This window comes from Rattus norvegicus, chromosome 10 (assembly GCF_036323735.1).
Source record: "Rattus norvegicus strain BN/NHsdMcwi chromosome 10, GRCr8, whole genome shotgun sequence".
Taxonomy (NCBI): Eukaryota; Metazoa; Chordata; class Mammalia; order Rodentia; family Muridae; genus Rattus; species Rattus norvegicus.
In genome coordinates, this window is record NC_086028.1 from 105066438 (window position 1) to 105085670 (window position 19233).

The 19233-nt window shown below is 50.8% G+C and overlaps 1 protein-coding gene across 11 annotated transcripts in view; it reads left to right on the top strand.

Moving 5' to 3' along the window:
- Positions 1-19233, top strand: part of Card14 (caspase recruitment domain family, member 14) — a 35192-nt gene that overhangs the window by 1497 nt on the left and 14462 nt on the right. For 3 of the 11 annotated variants that reach the window (XR_010055254.1, XM_039087526.2, XM_039087528.2), the window contains exons 1-9: positions 4156-6251; positions 8651-8788; positions 9906-10231; positions 11573-11740; positions 11892-11954; positions 13060-13179; positions 13663-13788; positions 14169-14318; positions 16104-16220. Coding sequence is in view for 10 of the 11 variants with exons in the window: in XM_039087526.2 (XP_038943454.2) it covers positions 6041-6251; positions 8651-8788; positions 9906-10231; positions 11573-11740; positions 11892-11954; positions 13060-13179; positions 13663-13788; positions 14169-14318; positions 16104-16220 (1419 nt within the window). In the remaining variant the exon portion in view is untranslated. Of the gene's footprint in view, positions 1-4153; positions 6252-8650; positions 8789-9653; positions 9736-9905; positions 10232-11572; positions 11741-11891; positions 11955-13059; positions 13180-13662; positions 13789-14168; positions 14319-16103; positions 16221-19233 lie in introns of those variants that run through there. The other 8 variants (XM_039087519.2, XM_039087520.2, NM_001427162.1 and 5 more) reach the window with 8 other exon arrangements.

Genomic DNA, 19233 nt, shown 5'->3' on the forward strand with positions numbered 1-19233 from the left:
TGTGTATGAGAAAGAGAGAGAGTGTGTGTGTGAGTGTGTGTGTGTGTGTTTGTGTATGAGAGTGTTGTGTGAGTGTGTGTGAGTGAGTTTGTGTATGAGAAAGAGAGAGTGTGTGTGTGTGTGTGTGAGTGAGTGGGTTTGTATATGAGAGTGTGTGTGAGTGTGTGTGTGTGTGTGAGTGAGTGGGTTTGTATATGAGAGTGTGTGTGAGTTTGTATATGAGAGTGTGTGTGTGAGTGGGTTTGTATATGAGAGTGTGTGTGTGTGAGTGGGTTTGTATATGAGAGTGTGTGTGTGTGTGAGTGGGTTTGTATGTGAGAGTGTGTGTGTGTGTGTGTGGGTTTGTATATGAGAGTGTGTGTGTGTGTGAGTGGGTTTGTATATGAGAGTGTGTGTGAGTGTGTGTATGAGTGTGTGTGCGCGCCCCAGGGCTTCACGCTCACACTCAGGAAGTGCTCCCCTATTGAGCTGTACCCCAGTCCCAAGCAATGCTCTACTGATTTGGGTTTTTGTTGTCTTTTGTGTTCGATTTTGTGACAGAGTCTCATGTAACCCAGATTAGCCTCAAACTTGCTATGTAGCCCAGGCTGGCCTAGAACTCCCACTCTTCCAGCTTCCACTTCCTAAGTTCTGGATTGCAGCCCCTACCTGGCAAATGCTACCTAGTTCTCCAGCTGTATGAACTGCCCTGCGCTGATCAATAGGGGCCACCCAGAGTGGCCTTGAGGGACTGCTTGGCTGAATCCACTTACATCCCCATCTTTGACTAGGTTTGGGGATCCAGAGGTCTGGGGCAGAACTAGGGTTTGGAGAGCCCTGACTCTTTAATTCACCTCATCAGTGGCTGGGTGAGCTCAAGGGTTGTGCCTATGGGGGGAGATGGGGAGGGAGGCTGTCATATTAGCTGATGCTCCCAAAGTCTCTGAGCCACTGGGACCAGGTTCTGGAAGGCTCCAGAAACCCTCAGAGATCTCAGAACCCTTTTTCTCCAGCCACCAACCTCCCAGAGGCCCAGGTGTCTGGAACACACGAGTGTCAGCTTCAGGCTGGAGTGTGGCTGTCAGTATCTGCCGGCGTCCGAGTCCTGATGTAGTGATTTAATGGTGAATAACGTAAGTGTGGTTTGATACAAATAAATTAATATCCAATGAACCCTTGTTCTGGGGTCATTTGGTGCCAATTCAATCACAGAGCTGTTGATCCTGCCAGGGAAAGGTCACCATTCAGGGACGCCTACAATGTCTGCCTCTGCAGTTCAGGTCGGGTCAGGCTCTGAGTTTAGGTGGATGTCTCTGGAGAGACCTGGAGAAACACACTCTGCACTTGTACACTGTGTGGGAAGGAAAGGAATCCTGTCCTGTCAGTGACATTTTCCCGACTAGGGCAGTTCTGGGCAACCATCTCCTCTCTTGTGACTTTTCCAGAACGTTCCCCACTGTAGCCAGCATCTGTTGTGTTCTTGCATCCTCTGAGACACCGGCACATGTTAGCGAGAACACCTCCTTTTGGAGCTGAGACAAACATCTAGAAAGGAAATGTCTCCCTTGGTGGAGACACTGCCGAAGAGACAGTGAGGTAGACTCCACCCGGTGGGCAGGGAGCAGGAGGATGTAGGCCTCTCTGCCCTGGGACCCCCCAGTCCTGGTACTGAGGAGCTCTGGGCTGGTTTCAGGGCAGCCAGACACTCCCCAAACTGTCTCTCCGTTCATTTCCCTTTTTCTGACTTTACAGCTGCTTCCCCCCTCCCTGTCCCTTTCAACTAATTCCCCCCCCCATTTTTATCTATTTACCTACTTACTGGGGAAGAGGGACACTGGTGTGGAGGTCAGAGGACAACCCATACACAGTTCTGCCTTTACCAGCTTTAAATGATTTAAAATAATTTACCCCTTCAAATGATTGAAAAGCTATGTGGGGTTTGACTTGGAAGGGTCCCAGTAGAAGGTTTCCCCATATCTGCCCCACTGTGTGCTGCCGTCATTGGTCCCACTGTGTGCTGCCATCATTAGTCCCACTGTGTGCTGCAATCATTTGTCCTAGTTTCACATGTTGCATTTGAAACTGACATGAGGTAGCTGTGTTCACTCGTGCTCCTGACATGTAAGAACAGGTAAGGGGAAACCCCCCAGAGGCAGTCAGTGCAGGTAATCCTGGGGTGTCTCTGGTCAGGTGAAGGGATCTGAGATTCTGCTACAAGGAATGAGAAAGAAGAGGCTGGGGCCAGGGTCCTGAGGACAGACACACATAGTCCCTACCCAGGCAGAGGTCATGGTCAGGCGTGGGTGGGAAGGGGCCAGGCTGGTGAAGACCCTGCCCAGGAAAAGAAGGGAGAGAGGGTGGAGGAAGAGAGAAGAAGGGGAGGTGGTAGGGAGAGACAGAGAACAGGAGGGAGGAAGGACAGAGGGGAGCAGAAGTGGGGAGAAGGTGGGGAGGTTGCTGGTCTCCCACACACTGAACACAGTAGTCCCTAGCTTCAGATTGCAGAACTGGTCAGTTCACAGGAGGGAGCTCCTCAAGCCTCACCCTCTTCCTGGACCCTGTCTGGGACTGGAGACTAGACTGGGCTGAGCACGGGGTCACAGATAGCTCTGGCATCTCTCTCTCTCTCTCTCTCTCTCTCTCTCTCTCTCTCTCTCTCTCTCTCTCTCTCCCCCCCTCCCTCCCTCCCTCCTTCTCTCTCTCAGTAGGTTTTCAAGACAACAGTTTCTCTGTATAGTCCTGGGTGTTCTGGAACTCACTCTGTAGACCAAGCTGGCCTCAAACTTAGAGACCTGCCTGTCTCTGCCTCTGCTGAGATTAAAGGTGTGCACCACCACCCAGTTTCTTTCCTCCTTTTCTTCCTTCCTTCTTTCCTTCTCTCCTTCCTTCCTTCCTAATTAGCAGTCTTACTGATCCTATTTTTGCAAGCCCCATAATTCACCCATTCTGGTGCACAGTTTAGTGGCTTTGGTGTCTTTCCAAACACATGCAAACACCCCATAGTCATTTCCGCACCCGCAGCACGTTGGATGGAATGTAGGGGTACTGGAGATTCCCCCAGCCAGTCTCAGAACTGGCTTCTGGTGCATGGGGTTCCCCGCCCTGTGCTGGGCCCGTTGCTTGGCTATTTTCTATAATTTTTTTTAGGATGCAAAGTATTTTTTTTCTTTTTTTTTTCCGGAGCTGGGGACCGAACCCAGGGCCTTGTGCTTGCTAGGCAAGCGCTCTACCACTGAGCTAAATCCCCAACCCCTCTATAATTTTTTTAAAAAAGATTTTGTTTTATTTTATGTGCACTGGTGTGAGGTGTCAGATCCCTTGGAACTGGAATCACAGACCGTTGTGAGCTGCTGTGTGGTTGCTGGGATTTGAACCCAGGTCCTTTGGAAGAGCAGACAGTGCTCCTTAACCACTGATCCATCTCTCCAGCACTCTCTTTCTCCCTTTTTAATGTAACATAATTTAACTTTTTTTTTAAACATAATTTAACAAGGTCTCACTATGGCAACTGTGGCTGGCTCGGAACTTGCTATGTAGACCAGGCTGGCTTTGAACTCACAGAGATCTTACCTGTTTCTACCCTCTTAAATGTTAGGATAAAAAGGCCACCAAGCCTGGCTTTATTTTCTCTCTTCGCTGAGCTCTTTGGGCTACTCCTGACCCTGTTCAGATGTGGAGATAAACACCTCGAAAACGTTGGGTACACAAGAGCCCCTCGGGATGTGTCCATGACTATCATGCTGACAGAGACCAGGCACCCCAGGGCCTGGGCTCTTCCAAACCTCCTTGCCATATGTGTCTAGTATGGTCCAGGCTGTAGCTCCAGACTACAGGTGTTTCTGACCTCCAAGGTCCAGATGTATCTGAGGTCACTCTGGAAATGGCTGCCCCTTGCTTTCGTGAGTCTCTGTGTTGCTACCAACCCCAAGTCTCACTTCTTACCTCTCTTCTCCTTCTTGAAAGTCATTCTAGAGCGCTCGCCGATTCCTGACAAGCCCACGCTCACAGGTCCTTTGGGGATGGGACCTGAAGCACCTTACTTCCCAAGCTCAGCTCAGCTCAGCTGTTAACAAAAACCCAAGAGTGGGCTGGTGGAGCTTGTGACTGCTCCACCACATGACCCTGCTCCTTGTGATGGCTCTGGCCTGCCCACCTACTCTCCAGAGTTCTCTCTGCATGAGGAAGTTCAAGGGAAGGGTGTTCATGGAGCCCGATTGCTGACCAGGCTGTGAAATAACCATGACACCTGCTTGTCCTCTCTAGAGTGGCATGGTTCTCAGGCTTCATCCAGAACCTGCTTCCTCTAAGGAACCGAGGAAGGCGTGAGTCAGAGGTGTCTGCATCAACTTCTGAACCCGGTCTTTTATTGTTTCTCTTCCCTCTCGCTATAGTCTTTGGCGCTGGACTTTGAGTTTTGGAGCAGGTCACATGGTTTGAAATAACTTCACAGCCCTTCCCGTCTGGCCCTGCCCACCGCAGCCTGTGGAGAAAGAGCCATTGGCAGTGCACCAGCCAGACTGGGAGACACCAGACTCCAGCCAGCTACAAGGAGGCCCCGAAGAAGCAACTCTGGGCACCTCTGGTGAGTAACTTGTTGGAGCCCTCTTGTTGCTGTGAAGAAACAGGTCACCTGAGCTCGTAGTTTAGGGGATCGGTCTTTCACTTGTGGGATGCGTGCCGGGGGGGGGGGACAAGATCCGCTCACACTGTATCCACAGACAGGAAGCAGAGAGATGCAGCCGGCCTCCCCGTCTTCACTCAGTCTGGGATGGCAGCCCACAGACACGTATGGAGATTTAATTTTTAGACGAGTCTGAGTTCAGTCAAGCCCGTGATCAAGATTAGCTGTCTCAGGTGGACTGGGAGTTGTTCACAGAGACAGGACATCCCAGCCATCACTTTCTGTTTGTTATAAACCACCAAGCTTGACTTGATATGGTTTGGGGGCATCTGCGGAGCACAGCACAGGGCCAGATGAAAAGAATCAGAACCGTGGCGCTCTGTGAACCTGAGTCTGCTCCTACCTGTGCTTGGAGACTCACAGGGATGTCGGCAGGGCTGTATGTGCGATGCAGAAACCTAGAGTGGCCAGCGTTCATCCACGGAGTATCGGCTTTAAGCGCATGGTGCTCATGGTTTGATCTTCCACAGAGGCAGAAGCCGGCTACTGCAGTCACTGTAGCAACCATTATAAAATGGCTAAAGACTGGGAGGGGTCCTCTGAAGTGGGGAGCCCTTCCCAGCTCCCTCCTTGGTCTGAAAGCTGGTGGCTTTTTGCTTGCGTGACAAGACCCAGGCTGTGCATACCTTTTATGCAGCCACCGTGAGCCTCCCTCTGCTCCAGACTGGCCAAATCAGTCCTGGGTAAGCACTCTGGCCAGCCCTGTCCCCATGAGATCCTTTCTGCCCTTAGAACAGCAGCAGTACCACCAGCTGCTGGACACAGTGTCCAACTCTAAAGTTGGCTCCAGGACAGTTTCTTAACCTTACTTCCTTTTCTCCCCACTTTGTGTGTGTGTGTGTGTGTGTGTGTGCGTGCATGTGTGTGTATGTTTGCCATGCATGTGTGTGTGTGCATGTGTGTGCGTGTGCATGCATGTGTGTATGTTTGCCATGCATATGTGTGTGTGCATATGTACTCATGTGTGTGCATGTGTGTTGCTGAGGATGGAACCTACGCCCAGCACCTCAGCAGTGCTGGGTAAATACTGGAGCTTGTGCTCCCAGATCCTGACCAGCTTTTATTGTCACCTTGGGTTAGTGAAGTCCCCGGGCCATGAGCAGTGATGACTAATGTGGTTTACTGACACCAGGTGAGGCTCTCTGCCTGCCAGAGGTAAGGGGTGGGGGTGGGGACAGGGAGTGGGAAGTGAGCCTAGCATTGCTACAGGGTGTTCCTGCATTGCCACAGGGTGTTCCTCTGACTCCCTGAGTTGGATGTTGTTCCTCCACCAGCAGTGTGGAGCAAAGAAGGCTAGAGCAGAAAAACTCCCTGGCCTCGGTCGAACGCCCGAGCACAGTCTTCGATTGCACCCCTATCCTGGCCTCTCGGAGTCCAGGTATGGCCGAACTGTGCCGCATGGATTCCACGCTGACTGCTCTGGACGAGGAGCTGCTCTGGGATATGCTGGAGAGTCACCGATGCAGGATCGTGCAGAGCATCTGTCCCAGCCGGCTCACCCCCTACCTGCGCCAGGCCAAGGTGCTGGGCCAGCTGGACGAGGAGGAGATCCTCCACAGCTCCCGCTTCACCAACAGTGCCATGAGAGTTGGTGAGTCCATTGCCATTAACCCCTCCTCGAGACACTGGGGTCACAGCTGAGCTCTCCCTGCCCTGCAGCCCAACAAGGTTTGTGCTGCAGCCGTGGGGCTGGGGGAAAGCTTCAACACCAAGGGTGGGTATGCCTGTTACCCTAACATTCCCGGTGACTGAGAAAGGAGGATTGCTACAAGTTCGAAGCCAGTAGAGACTGCAGTGTGGGACCCTATCAAAAAAAGGGGGAGGGGAAATGTAGCTCTATTTGTAGAAACCTTGCCAGCATACACAAAGCAAATGTGCACACATAACCCAGGCATTGTGGTGTGCACACATAACCCAGGCATTGTGGTGTGCACACATAACCCAGGCATTGTGGTGTGCACCCATTTCCTCTCCTTGTAAGCACAGTTGGAGTTGGAATGTGTCTCTTTCCATTCTTAAATCTATTTTTTTGATAGAGATGTTGTCTCACGTACACTTGCTATGTGTCTGAGGATGAAGCTCCAGGACGACAGGTGTGAGCCACTTCTGGGTGACCGAACCCAGGGCTCTGTGCATGCTGCACGAGCATGCTACCAACTGAGCTGCACCCCAAGTCCCAGGACAGTCTGACCTGCGATCGATCACCTAATAACATCTACAAAGATCGTTTGTCCAAAAGGAAAAACTCACACAGGCACTGTCTTAGCTTGACATCTGTTGCTGTGATAAACACCATGACCAAGAGCAACTCAGGGAGGAAAGGGTTTATTAGGTTTATACATCTGAACCACAGTCGAACGTTGATGGTGGCCAAGGCAGGAACGGAAGCAGAGGCCATGGGTGATGCTACTTAATGGCTCGCTCCCCATTCTTTCCTTCCTTCCTTCCTTCCTTCCTTAAATTTTGTTTCATTATATATATATATATATATATATATATATATATATATATGAGTGCCCTGCTACATATACATCCGTCTGCATGAAGAGGGCATCAGATTCCATTACAGATGGTTGTGAGCCACCATGTGGTTGCTGGGATTTGAACTCAGGACCTCTGGAAGAGCAGTCAGTGCTCTTAACCACTGAGCCATCTCTCCAGACACCTTTCTTATATACCCAGGACCACTTGCCAGAGGTGGCTTCATCCACAGTGGTCTAGGCCCTTTTACATCCATCATTAATGAGGACAATGTGCTGCAGGCTTGCCGACAGGCCAGCATGATGGGGACACTTCCTTAAGTGACATTCCCTCTTCCCCGATGACTCTAGTGTCTTGGGTTGACAAAGCTAACCAGCACTGGTAGGATTGGGGGGAGGGGCGCTGTATCTTGGGGATGTCTTTGCAATTCGTTCTTCTGGCCTGGAAGGCAGTATCTTCTCACTCGGAAGTGACTGAGGCCACTGGAGGTTAGAGGGTGAAGCACTGTTGACAAAGTTGACAAAATGCTCACTGCAAACGCAGGCCATAGAGGCCAGGTGACAGGTGGCAAGTATTGATGTCACAGCGTATATATACGTGCTGCTTTAGAGTATAAAAGAGATTGATCTGTAAAAAGGCTGGTGCTGGGGTTGGGGATTTAGCTCAGTGGTAGAGCGCTTGCCTAGGAAGCGCAAGGCCCTGGGTTTGGTCCCCAGCTCCGAAAAAAAGAAAAAAGAAAAAAAAAGGCTGGTGCTCTCACGCACATGTGTACACACATACACATGCAACACGCATGCACATAGACACACATGCACATACATACACACATGCACATGTGTACACGTGCAACATACACAAACACACAGACATACACGCACACACATTCATGCACACAAACATGCACATGTGTACACGTATACACATGCAACAACATGCACATAGACACACATGCACACACATACACACATGCACATGTGTACACGTATACACATGAAACACACATGCACATAGACACACATACACACATGCATATGTGTATACATGCAACATACACATGCACATACACACACAGACATACACGCACACACAATCATGCACACAAACATACACACACACACACACACACACAGGAGAGAGAGATAGGAAGACAAAGAGAGACAGAGGCAGAGAGACAGAGAAAGAGACAGACAGAGTCAGAGAGAGGGAGAGACCAAGAGAGAGACAGAGAAAGGAGGAGAGAGCGAGAGACAGAGAGACAGAGAAGATGGCGAGCGCTCAGGATTGTAAGACTGTGTGTGCGCATGTCCCTTTATACCCAGCCCGTGGAAGAACGTTTTCTTGCCCCTCATAGGGATCCAACAGCTCTTGCCTCAAGTTGGTGATGCATGGATAAAGATAGGGAACCCAGAGGACTCCAAGCCCCAGCTCTCCACACGCTTTGGTGGCTCAGGCTGGATCTCTCTCTCTCTCTCTCTCTCTCTCTCTCTCTCTCTCTCTCTCTCTCTCAAGGGCACTTGCTGGATCTGCTGAAGGCCCGAGGGAAGAACGGAGCCATTGCCTTCCTGGAAAGCCTGAAGTTCCACAACCCTGATGTCTACACCCTGGTCACTGGGCTACAGTCTGACATTGACTTCAGCACCTTCAGCGGTGAGTGCTAGATCAGAGCCCACTAATACAGCACTTCCTCCCCGTTATGGTCTCTGGCCCCGGGCCTGGCACCATCCCAACTCACTGCACTGGGAGAGGGGAGGGAAGAAGAAGCCACAGGACTTGGGTGCTTCAAGGCCCACCTTCTATGAGGAGACTCTGGGGACGGAGGGCCGCCATGCACTCCAGAAGTGAAGGGCTGACATTCATTTTGCTTCCTTTTTTTTTTTTCCGGAGCTGGGGACCGAACCCAGGGCCTTGCGCTTGCTAGGCAAGTGCTCTACCGCTGAGCTAAATCCCCAACCCCGAAGGGCTGACATTCATGCTGCTTAAGGGGAGGTCTAGTGTCTCTCTTCCCAGGGCCAGGGGCAGGGAAGCCAAGACTTCTGCCAGGAAAGCACGAAAGGTTTAGCCTGGGGGCTGGAGAGATGGCTCAGTGGTTAAGAGCACTGACTGCTCTTCCAGAGGTCCTGAGTTCAGTTCCCAGCAACCATGTGGTGCCTCACAACCACCTGTAATGGGATCCGATGCCTCTTCTGTGTGTCTGAAAACAGCTACAGTCTATTCATACAAATTAAATAAATAGGGGCTGGAGAGATGGCTCAGTGGTTAAGAGCACTGATTGCTCTTCCAGGGATCCTGAGTTCAATTCCCAGCAACCACATAGTGGCTCACAACCATCTGTAATGGGATCTGATGTCCTCTTCTGGTGTGTCTGAAGACAGCAGCAGTGTACTCATATAAATAAAAATAAATAAATCTAAAAAAATTAAATAAATATATCTTTAAAAAAAAAAAAGGGCTTAGCCTGCATGGTGGGATATACAGTGGTGCTCAGGAGCTGACAGACTCTGGCCTTTCCCAGGGAGCTGCTGAAAGATTTGGGGGAACTCAAAGCAGCAGCTAATAAGCCATCTGTTCTGGGTCGGTGCGAAAGACACATTCATGTGAGTTCTGTCGGGAGACTTCCGTCTCTGCTGTGTTTTCCTTGGAGTTCCATGGAAATTGCTAACTTTGAATGCAGTCAGCTAGCTCATGGGGTGGGGGCGGGACCAGGGCTGGAGGAGAATGGCAGGGTCTCCCAAGGTGACAGAGAGAAATGATCACCCATCTGCAGGTCTCATGGAGACATCCAAGCTGACCGAGTGTCTGGCCGGGGCCATCAGCAGCCTGCAGGAGGAGCTGGCCCAGGAGAAGGCACAGAAGGAGGTTCTGCTCCGGAGATGCCAACAGCTGAAGGAACGCCTGGGCTTGGCTGAGGCCCACGCAGAGGGTCTGCGCCAGCTGGAGGTTGACCACGGACGCATGAAACGTGAGGTCAGCACCCACTTCCACGAGGTCCTGAAGCTGAAGGACGAGATGCTGAACCTGTCACTGCACTACAGCAACGCGCTTCGGGAGAAGGAGCTGGCAGCCACACGCTGCCACAGCCTGCAGGAGGAGGTACCTTCCCTGGGGGCTCACTAGCCAGGGAGCTGGGCAGCCAGCCTCTACCGTGACCTGCAGATCTCTGGGTTATCTTATGGGTGCTTCCTTCCAGGATGCCAGACCAATGCGGGGAGAACCAGGTTTCTCTTGGGCCTCTGAGCAAAAGAATAAAGAAGCCAGTGTGATCTGGCTGGGTAGTTTGGGGGTTCAGGACCCTGGATACACACAGACTCCTGGCCCAGGAAGGTTCCCTCTGCTTGGCTGAAGGATCCGGTTCCTGTGGCCCTTGGCATCCCTAGCCTTTATCGGCTTGATTTGGCTGGCTTGGGGGTGGTGCTGTTTATTAATGAGTCCACATTCTCTCCGTCAGAGAGATGAGGGCAATGAAACCAGGGGTCCTGGTGGCCATCCATCTGACTATAGAGATGAGAGTGGGTACTTGGCCCCTTTGGTCTGCTCCCAGGGACCCAAGCCACGAGTTTAAGCACTGAGCCTCATCCTTAGCAAAGTAAGCTAAATTGCTCTCCCGGAAGAGACTGCTCAGTGGCTGCAACAGTTACTTTTCTGTCACAGTGATAAAAGAACAGGGCCAAAGCTAAGTTGCTCTCCCTAAAGAGAGACTGCTCAGTGGCTGCAATAGTTACTTTTCTGTTACAGTGATAAAAGAACAGGGCCAAGAGAAACACAGAAGGAAGGTTTGCCTAGGCTGTGGCTCCAGGAAGATAGGAGTCTATCAGAGCAGAGAGAGATGGTGGCAGAGAGGCCCGTGGTCAGGGCAGGAAGCTGACAGATCATAGCCTCAACTACAAACACGAAGCAAAGAGAGACCGGGAGTAGAGCAAGGCTCTGTACCCCCAAAGCCTGCCCCTGTTGACACACCTCCACCAGGAAACCCTGCACCTCCTAACCTCCCCCTAAATGGCACCACCAACTGGGACCGAGCGGAAGGGGACACTTAGCATTCAAACTGTCATAGTGGCTAAGAGTACTCACTGTTTTTCCAGAACACCCGAATTCGGGTTCCCAAACCCATATTAGGCAGCTTATAATTCCTGCTACAGGGGGAATCTAATGCCCCTGACCTCTGTAGGCAACCACAATCACATGCACATGTCCACAAACAGTTAGATATATACTCAGATAAGTATATATAATTTAAAATAAAATAAGTACTATTAAGTGCCCCTTCTCATGAGGGCTGGGATTGCTCAGGAGGTGAACCCACGTACACCTCTGAAGGTCGGGGCTGAGGCTTTTCACATGCCAGCAGCAGCAGGAGCAAGGACAAGCTGCACCCGGCCAATGCTTAGTGGAGAAACATTTCCCATGATCATCCTCCCGCTTCCTCCCACACAGCTCTACCTGGTGAAGCAGGAACTCCAGCGGGCAAGCCTTGTATCTTCATGTGAAAGAGAATCTCTAGAGAGGTCCCTGAAAATGGCCAGCGACCTGGAGCCTGAAGGAGAGGAACTGAATCGGCTTAAGGAAGAGAACGAGAAGCTCCGCTCGATGACCTTCAGCCTGGTAGGTCTTGGTCCCTGAGGAGGCCAGATGTCTCCTGCTGATCTGCAGAGGCCTTGTCTTTAGCATCAGGGGGTGCCTATGGGCTGGGAGACTCCCTCCCAGGTGGTTTTGCTAAGGCAAGGTTCCTGGCTCATGCAATCCCTTCTCTTAGACAGGCTTTGAACTCAGGATCCTCCTGTCTCAGTATCCTGGCATGATAGACCTGCACCACCAGGTCAGGTTATGCAATCCTCTCTCATTCCTTCCTGCCTCCCTCTTTCCACACACCCAGATGGTGACAGCATTAAAAACCATGTCCCTAGATTAGCTTGCTCTGTGGGCTGATTTACTGAGACCACACTGAGCTGCAAGAGAAAAGGCCACTTGTAACAGCGGGCTCTGCTGGGCGGGGTGGTACATGTCTGCAACCCCTGCATGAAAGCCAGAGGCAGGTGATACCTTGGCTAAAACAAAATGAAAGGCTGAGGAAACCATAGAGATACAGAAATATGAATCTGTTCTGTCCATAAGACTTCCTTCATCCTTTACACGGTGACTTCCTAGAGCCTAGGAGCTGGGGACACTGAAGCCCTGGAGTTCTGAGAACACTTTACTCATCAGAGTGCATCAGGCCCCATTGCAGATGGTTGTGAGCCACCATGTGGTTGCTGGGATTTGAACTCAGGACCTCTGGAAGAGCAGTCAGTGCTCTTAACTGCTGAGCCATCTCTCCAGCCCCTCTTTTCTTTCTTTTTTTTCTTTTTCTTTCTTTCTTTTTTTTGGGGGGGAGGAAGGGAGGTGGTGGTTCAAGACAGGGTTTCTCTGTGTAATCCTGGCTGTCCTAGAACTAGCTCAGTAGACCAGGCTGGCCTTGAACTCAGAGATCCACCTGCCTCTGCCACCACCACCCAGCTCCCTTTAATTCCTTTAAAATTGATGGGGAGAAGGGTTACTGGAGAGATGATTTGGTGATTAAGAGCACGTGTGGCTCTTGCTGTGGACCAAGGTTCTGCACCCACGTGGCAGATTATTAGCCATGTTGAACTCCAGTTCTGGGTGTTCTAGTGCTGCCTTCTGGTCTCTACAGGGTAGTGCACCCACATGGTACACATACACATATACACACACAATCTCTTTGATAAATCATTCCTTCAGGGACTGGAGAGATGGCTCAGCAGTTAAGAGCACTGACTGCTCTTCCAGAGGTCTTGAATTCAAATCCCAGCAACCACATGGTGGCTCACAACCATCTGTAAGGAGATCCAATGCCCTCTTCTGGTGTGTCTGAAGACAGCTACAGTGTACTTATATATATAGTAAATGAATAAATCTTTCACCAGGTGGAGAAGGACATTCTAGAACAGAGCCTGGATGAGGCCCGGGAGAGCAAGCAAGAGCTGGTGGATCGTATCCACTCACTGCGGGAGAGAGCAGTGGCCGCGGAGAGGCAGCAGAAGCAGGTGAAGCAGTGGTGCCCTTCCTTTGAGTCATGACCCTTCATCTTGGGGTGGGCTCATTTGCAGGACAGACAGACAGACAGACAGACAGATTCAATCATTAACACAGTCTGACTAAGTTTGCTATTCCATAGCCCAGACCTCATAGTCAGACAAGCAATGGAGAAACCCCAGGAGTGTGTCAAACTTAGGGACCACTAGAGCCCAGGATTTAGACAAGGGAAGACAAAGAGAAAAGAAGGGAAGGATAGGAGAGAATGAGCCAGGGGGATATTGCTTGTGTGTTTAAGAGCCATTAAACAGCCTGCAATTCTGCACACGTGCATGCACAATTGCTGACTATATCCAGTATGATTGGCTCTGTGGCTCTGTAGACCTGTTCTTCACTTGCCCTCTAAGCCCCCTGCCTCCTTTTCCCCCCACTTATACTCCCCCCTTCCCACCTAAATTCTAAGAGCCAATGAGCATCATGGGTGTGTTCTACAGTACTGGGAGGAGAAGGAACAGACCCTACTCCAGTTCCGGAAGACCCAGGTGGACTGTGAACTATACAAAGAGAAGATGACCATGCTTCAGGGCCAGGTGGCTGAGCTGCAGAAGGAACGTGACCAGGTATCGGAAGCCTTGGGGAACAGAGGGGAGGCGGCGCAGGGCAGGATGATTCTACACTGCCCCCTGCTGGTGTGCAGATGAGGCTCAGAGCTGCTGGCTCAGGATTCAAACTCCCCTTGCAACAGCACTGACACGGGCTCTCTGTTAGTCTCCCCGCCCTTTTTCCTGACACGAGACATAGACTGTCCATCCCAGATATAGGTTTTATTAAAATGTAGGTTTGCATATTCAGTGTGAGTCCTGGTTAGTGCACACTTGATGAGTTCACAGCAAGTGCCTACATCATGGGGGTGCCTTTTTCAGTTCAGATGTCTGGCTCTGTTGTCCTGCCCCAAACCACCCTTAACTATTCGTGTCTGTCTCTCCTGTCTTGGCTACAGGCGTACACAGCAAGGGACAGGGCCCAGATGGAGATTTCTCAGCGCCTGGTGGAGAAGGATGCCCTTCGCAGAAGAGTGTTCGAGCTGACGGAGCAGGTCTGCGAGCTTCGTACCCAGCTGCGCCGGCTGCAGGCTGAGGCCCCAGGAGGAGTGAGTGTCCCACCCCAAGATGGGAGGCTGGATAGTGGGGCTTATGGGGGACAGTGATGCACAGGAAATGTTAACTGAGCTGGAAAGACAAGGACAGAGTCCACACGGTCCCCCACAGAGCTGTCTGCCTTTTGTCAACTGTGGAGTTGTAGGGCTGAGTGCACAGGGTAGGACCAGTTTGCTTCTGCTTCTCTTCATGCTGACGTTACTGTGTCATAGAAAGGGAAGCTTGGGGGGAAGTTCTGGAACCAGGAAATCTGGGTGTGTTGTGACAGAAGAGGTGTCAAGATGCCCACTTTGTAGAGATGATATCCCCAAAGTCAAAAATCCAGGAGCTGAGTGACACTGACGCTGTGGTGAGGGACCTGTGAACTTGAGAGTTGTGTCACAATGCCTGCTTGGTCCCTTGGGCAGCATGGGTCAGGTTCTCTGGATAGACAAGACTGCTTAAGTAGCCATGGTCCAGGAGGGAGGCACAGTCAGAGTCTCTTCCTTGTCCCACACCTGCCTGTGTGTTCACATGAGTATGCGAGCACATGTACAAGAGTGTGGGCATGTGTGTGTGTGGTCTCACGCAGTAGTCAGGTCAAGCAAGTTAATCTGCTACTAAACCATACACACCCCCAGTCCTTCTCCAACCTTTTAAAAAAACCTTTTTCTTAATCTTGGGAACAGACTCATTAAGTTGCCCAGTCTAGTCTTGAACTTGTAACCCTGCATCCTCAGTCTTCTCAATGGCTGAATGTACAAGCCTGGGTCATAAGGCCCATCTTACGATGTATACATATGCACAAACACAAATGCATGCATGCATAACACATACATAATACATATATATATGCATGCACACATACATAATACATATATACATGCATGCACACATACATAATACATGCATGCACGCACACATACATACATGCAAGATGGCTTAAGTAACAGCACTTGCTACCGAGCCTGACAATCTTAGCTCAATCCCATGATCCACAGGGTACAGGGAGAGACCCAACTCCTGCAAGTTGTCCTCTGAGGCACACCATGGCATATGTAGATGTGCACGCATGCACCCACGCAAAGTAAATACAACCCACACATGCCATTTGGTAATATGTGTGTCCATACATGCATATATGTGTGAACATATACCTATTTTATGCACTGTGTATATGTGTCCATACACAGAAAAAAAAACTGGAAGGGCAGACACCTAAGTGCTAACCGCATATATATATATATATTTTTTTTTATGGGTATGTGTGTGATCATATGGTTACGTACCACATGCATGGAGACCAGAAGAGGGCGTCAAAGCCTCTGGACCTGGAGTGACAGATGGTCGTGAGCTGCTATGTGGGTGCTGAGAAGAGAACCTGGCCCTCTGTGAGAGCAGGCCTGATCCTGACCCCTGAGCTGTCCCTCCGACTGTAACTGCTCATTTTGGGTTTGGGGTGCGTTTGATGCCATCCTCTCCCAGTCTCTAATGGCTTCTTCACCCACCCTCATTTTCTTTGTAGCATGCAAATATGTACGCATATGTGTACCTATGCAAACATTACGCAGTTTATTATCTTATCCTAGCGCACAACATATTCTCTAAATTCTCTAGAAAGACTGAAACGCACTATTCTCAAGTCAGGGGGATCTCTTCTCCTTGAGAGTAATACTGAGAGAATAGAAAACACCAGAATTTCACCCAGAAGTTAAAATGGGAACCTGTGCGAGGTTGGGAAGGGGCATTGGGGGGCACAGGGGTTCCTAGAGCTAAGGGACATCTGGCCTCTTTGGAAGCCCAAGCAGGAAGCTGGAAACAGGGAAATCTGCCTCCGGGGGAAGCAGCGGCTTGTGAGGATGCATGCTGTGTGCCCACCAGATGACAGTGACTGCAGCTTCCTCAGCTCCACCGAGGTATGCACTCCTGACCCCCGACCCCCGACCCCTGACCCCTGACCCCTAGCCCTGACCTAGGTCCCTGCTCTTTGCTGCATCCAGCCCAACACATCATCAGGGCTAAGATATCTCTGGGAACCTTATCCCCATAGAGAGAAATTGATACCACTGAGTGTTTCAAACAAGAAATCTACTCCCTCGTGGTTCCAGGAGCTGGAAACTCAAAATCAAGGTGCCAAAGAGGCCATGCTTCCCCAGACTTTGGAGGAGGAACTTTTCTTTTCTTTTCTTTTCTTTTTAAATTACACACACACACACACACACACACACACACACACACACACACTGTAGCTGTCTTCAGACACACCAGTAGAGGGCATCAGATCCCATTACAGATGGTTGTGAGCCACCATTTGGTTGCCAGGATTTGAACTCAGGAAGAGCAGTGAGTGCTCTTAACTGCTGAGCCATCTTTCCAGCCTGAGGAGGGCCTTTTCTTTTTTCTTTTCTTTCTTTTCTTTCTTTTCTTTCTTTTTTTTTTTTTCCGGAGCTGAGGACCGAACCCAGGGCCTTGTGCTCGCTCGCTAGGCAAGCGCTCTACCATTGAGCTAGATCCCCAACCCCAAGGAGGGCCTTTTCTATCTCTCCAGCTTTGCTTCCCCAACAGTCCTTAGCCTGCAGTCATGTCTCTCCGATCTCCTCTGTCATAGTGTGGAGTTCTCCAGATCTCCTTGCATTGGTTCTCAACCTTCCTAACACTGGGACCTTTAATACAGTTCTATTTTCATTGCTACTTTATAACTGTAATTGTGCTACTGTTGTGGATTGTAATGTAAATTTGTAGACTGAGGTTTGCCAAGGGCATTGAGATCCACAGGTTGAGAACCACTGGCTTAGAGGGCATATCAGGCAGTTTCCCTGAGATTATCAACTTAAATGGAAACCAGCTGCTTGCGTTCTCAGTTCAGAGGTTTCCCCCACGGATGTTCAGGCCCCATCACTCAGGCCTGTGGTGGTGTGGTGGGGCAGAACCTCCCAGCACTGCAGCTGGGAGAGCAGGGAGAAAAAGAGAGACAGAGAAAGATAGAGAAATGCAGAGGGGGGGCCACAAAGACAGGGACACACACACACACACACACACACACACACACAGAGAGAGAGAGAGAGAGCAGCCCCCTGAGAAATTAAATCGTGCAACAGATCTGATCTAGTATAAGGGGGTTTATTTGGGGGAAGGAAAGGGAGTAAAGAAGGAGGCAGACAGATGGGAGCAGAGCCATGAGGGCAGTGAAACAGAGACAGAGAAGGACAGAGAAAGGGAGGGACAGAGAGACAGAGAGAGGGAGAGAGAAAAAGAGGGGGAGGGAGGCAGAAAGAGGGTGAGGGAAAGAGAGGGAGAGGAAGAGAAAGAGAAAGGGGGAGAGAGGAGTGGGAGGGAAGTAGAGAGAGAGAGGGAGGGAGAGGGTCAGAGAGGGAAAGAAAGGGAGAGGGGGAGAGGGAGAGGGGGAGAGACAGAGAGAGAGGGAGAGAGAGGGAGTGAAGGAGAGAGAGGGAGAGAGAAAGAGGGGGAGAGGGAGGCAGAAAGAGGGGGAGAGAAAGAGAGGGAGAGGGAGAGAGAGGGAGAGGGAGAGAGGGAGAGAGGGAGGGAAAGAGGGAGAGAGGGAGAGAGGGAGAGAGGGAGAGAGGGAGGGAAGGAGAAGGAGGAAGGGAGAGAGAGAGAGAGAGAGAGAGAGAGAGAGAGAGAGAGCAGAGTAGTTCTGGAGGCTGCGGGTAATGGCAGCAGGTATGACTTAAGTTGTTGCTAAGTCCCTGGGAGGAGCCTAGGGGAATCACCTGTAAGCCAACAGAAACAGACAGGGAGACACAGACAAACAGACAGAACCTGACTTAATATCTCCTTCAGGGACACCCCAATGACCTAACTAACTTCCTTCCATCGGCCTCCTAAAGTTTCAATTTCCCAATAGCACCACACCCACAGACAAGCAAGCCTTCAGCATATAATCTTGGGGACATTTAAATATCTAAACCACGACAGGGAGACACCAGTGGATTTGCAGGCCACCCTGACGCAGTGTGATTATCTTAGCTTTGGTTTCACCCGTAAAGCCCCTACTTTCAAACGAGGTCACACTCAGAAGTTGTTGGGGGACCTGGATTTCAGGAGACACTATTCTACCCGGCTCCAGGGTCCTTGGAATATGAGACCCACAGTGTCCACCTTTGTCCACCTTTGTCCACCTTTGGCCTTTGGCAGACGAGAGGCGGTCTCTTCACAGTTGCCATGGAAGTTGCAGGTGCTCAGGGTATGATGGCAGTGCCACTACTGGGGGGTCTTATGAGTTGGAATGGGGATGAGAGGCAGGTGGACATGGAGTCCCCTTGCCACCTCCTGAGGAGGGTTTCATGCTCCCTTCCTAGCTGACCCCAGCAGTGTCCCCACATAGTCCAGGCATCTGCAGAGAAGCCAGACTGTATGCTCATTGGCTCTTGGAAAACTGGGGATGGAGAGGGAGACTCCACATTCCAGCCCGAACCCCAGAGGCCAATCAAAACCACATCTTCGGAGCTGGGGATTTAGCTCAGTGGTAGAGCGCTTACCTAGGAAGCACAAGGCCCTGGGTTCGGTCCCCAGCTCCGAAAAAAAGAACCAAAAAAAAAAAAAAAAAAAAAACCAAAAAAAAAAAACAAAAAAAACACATCTTCTAGCTCCTGCGGTGTTTCCTTTGGGGTTGTGGCCAGAATGGGGAGGAACCTTAGGACTCAGCACTGACTCCCAATCCGCCTCCCTCTCAAATACCTGAGTGGGATCACCTCCCCTATCTAGCCCTCCCCCACACCCTAGGATGTGGCCATCTTGGCTCCAGCTCCCTCCCACAGTGCTAAGTTGATGCTAGGTTGGTTACTCACTCTGCCACACCCTCCTCCAATGGGCTCCTCTGTCACTCCCTCCAGGAAGTCTGCCATACCTGTGCACTTACTCACTGATCCCCGCTTTCCCCAGTGATCAGCCCGCCCCCACACCCCGGGC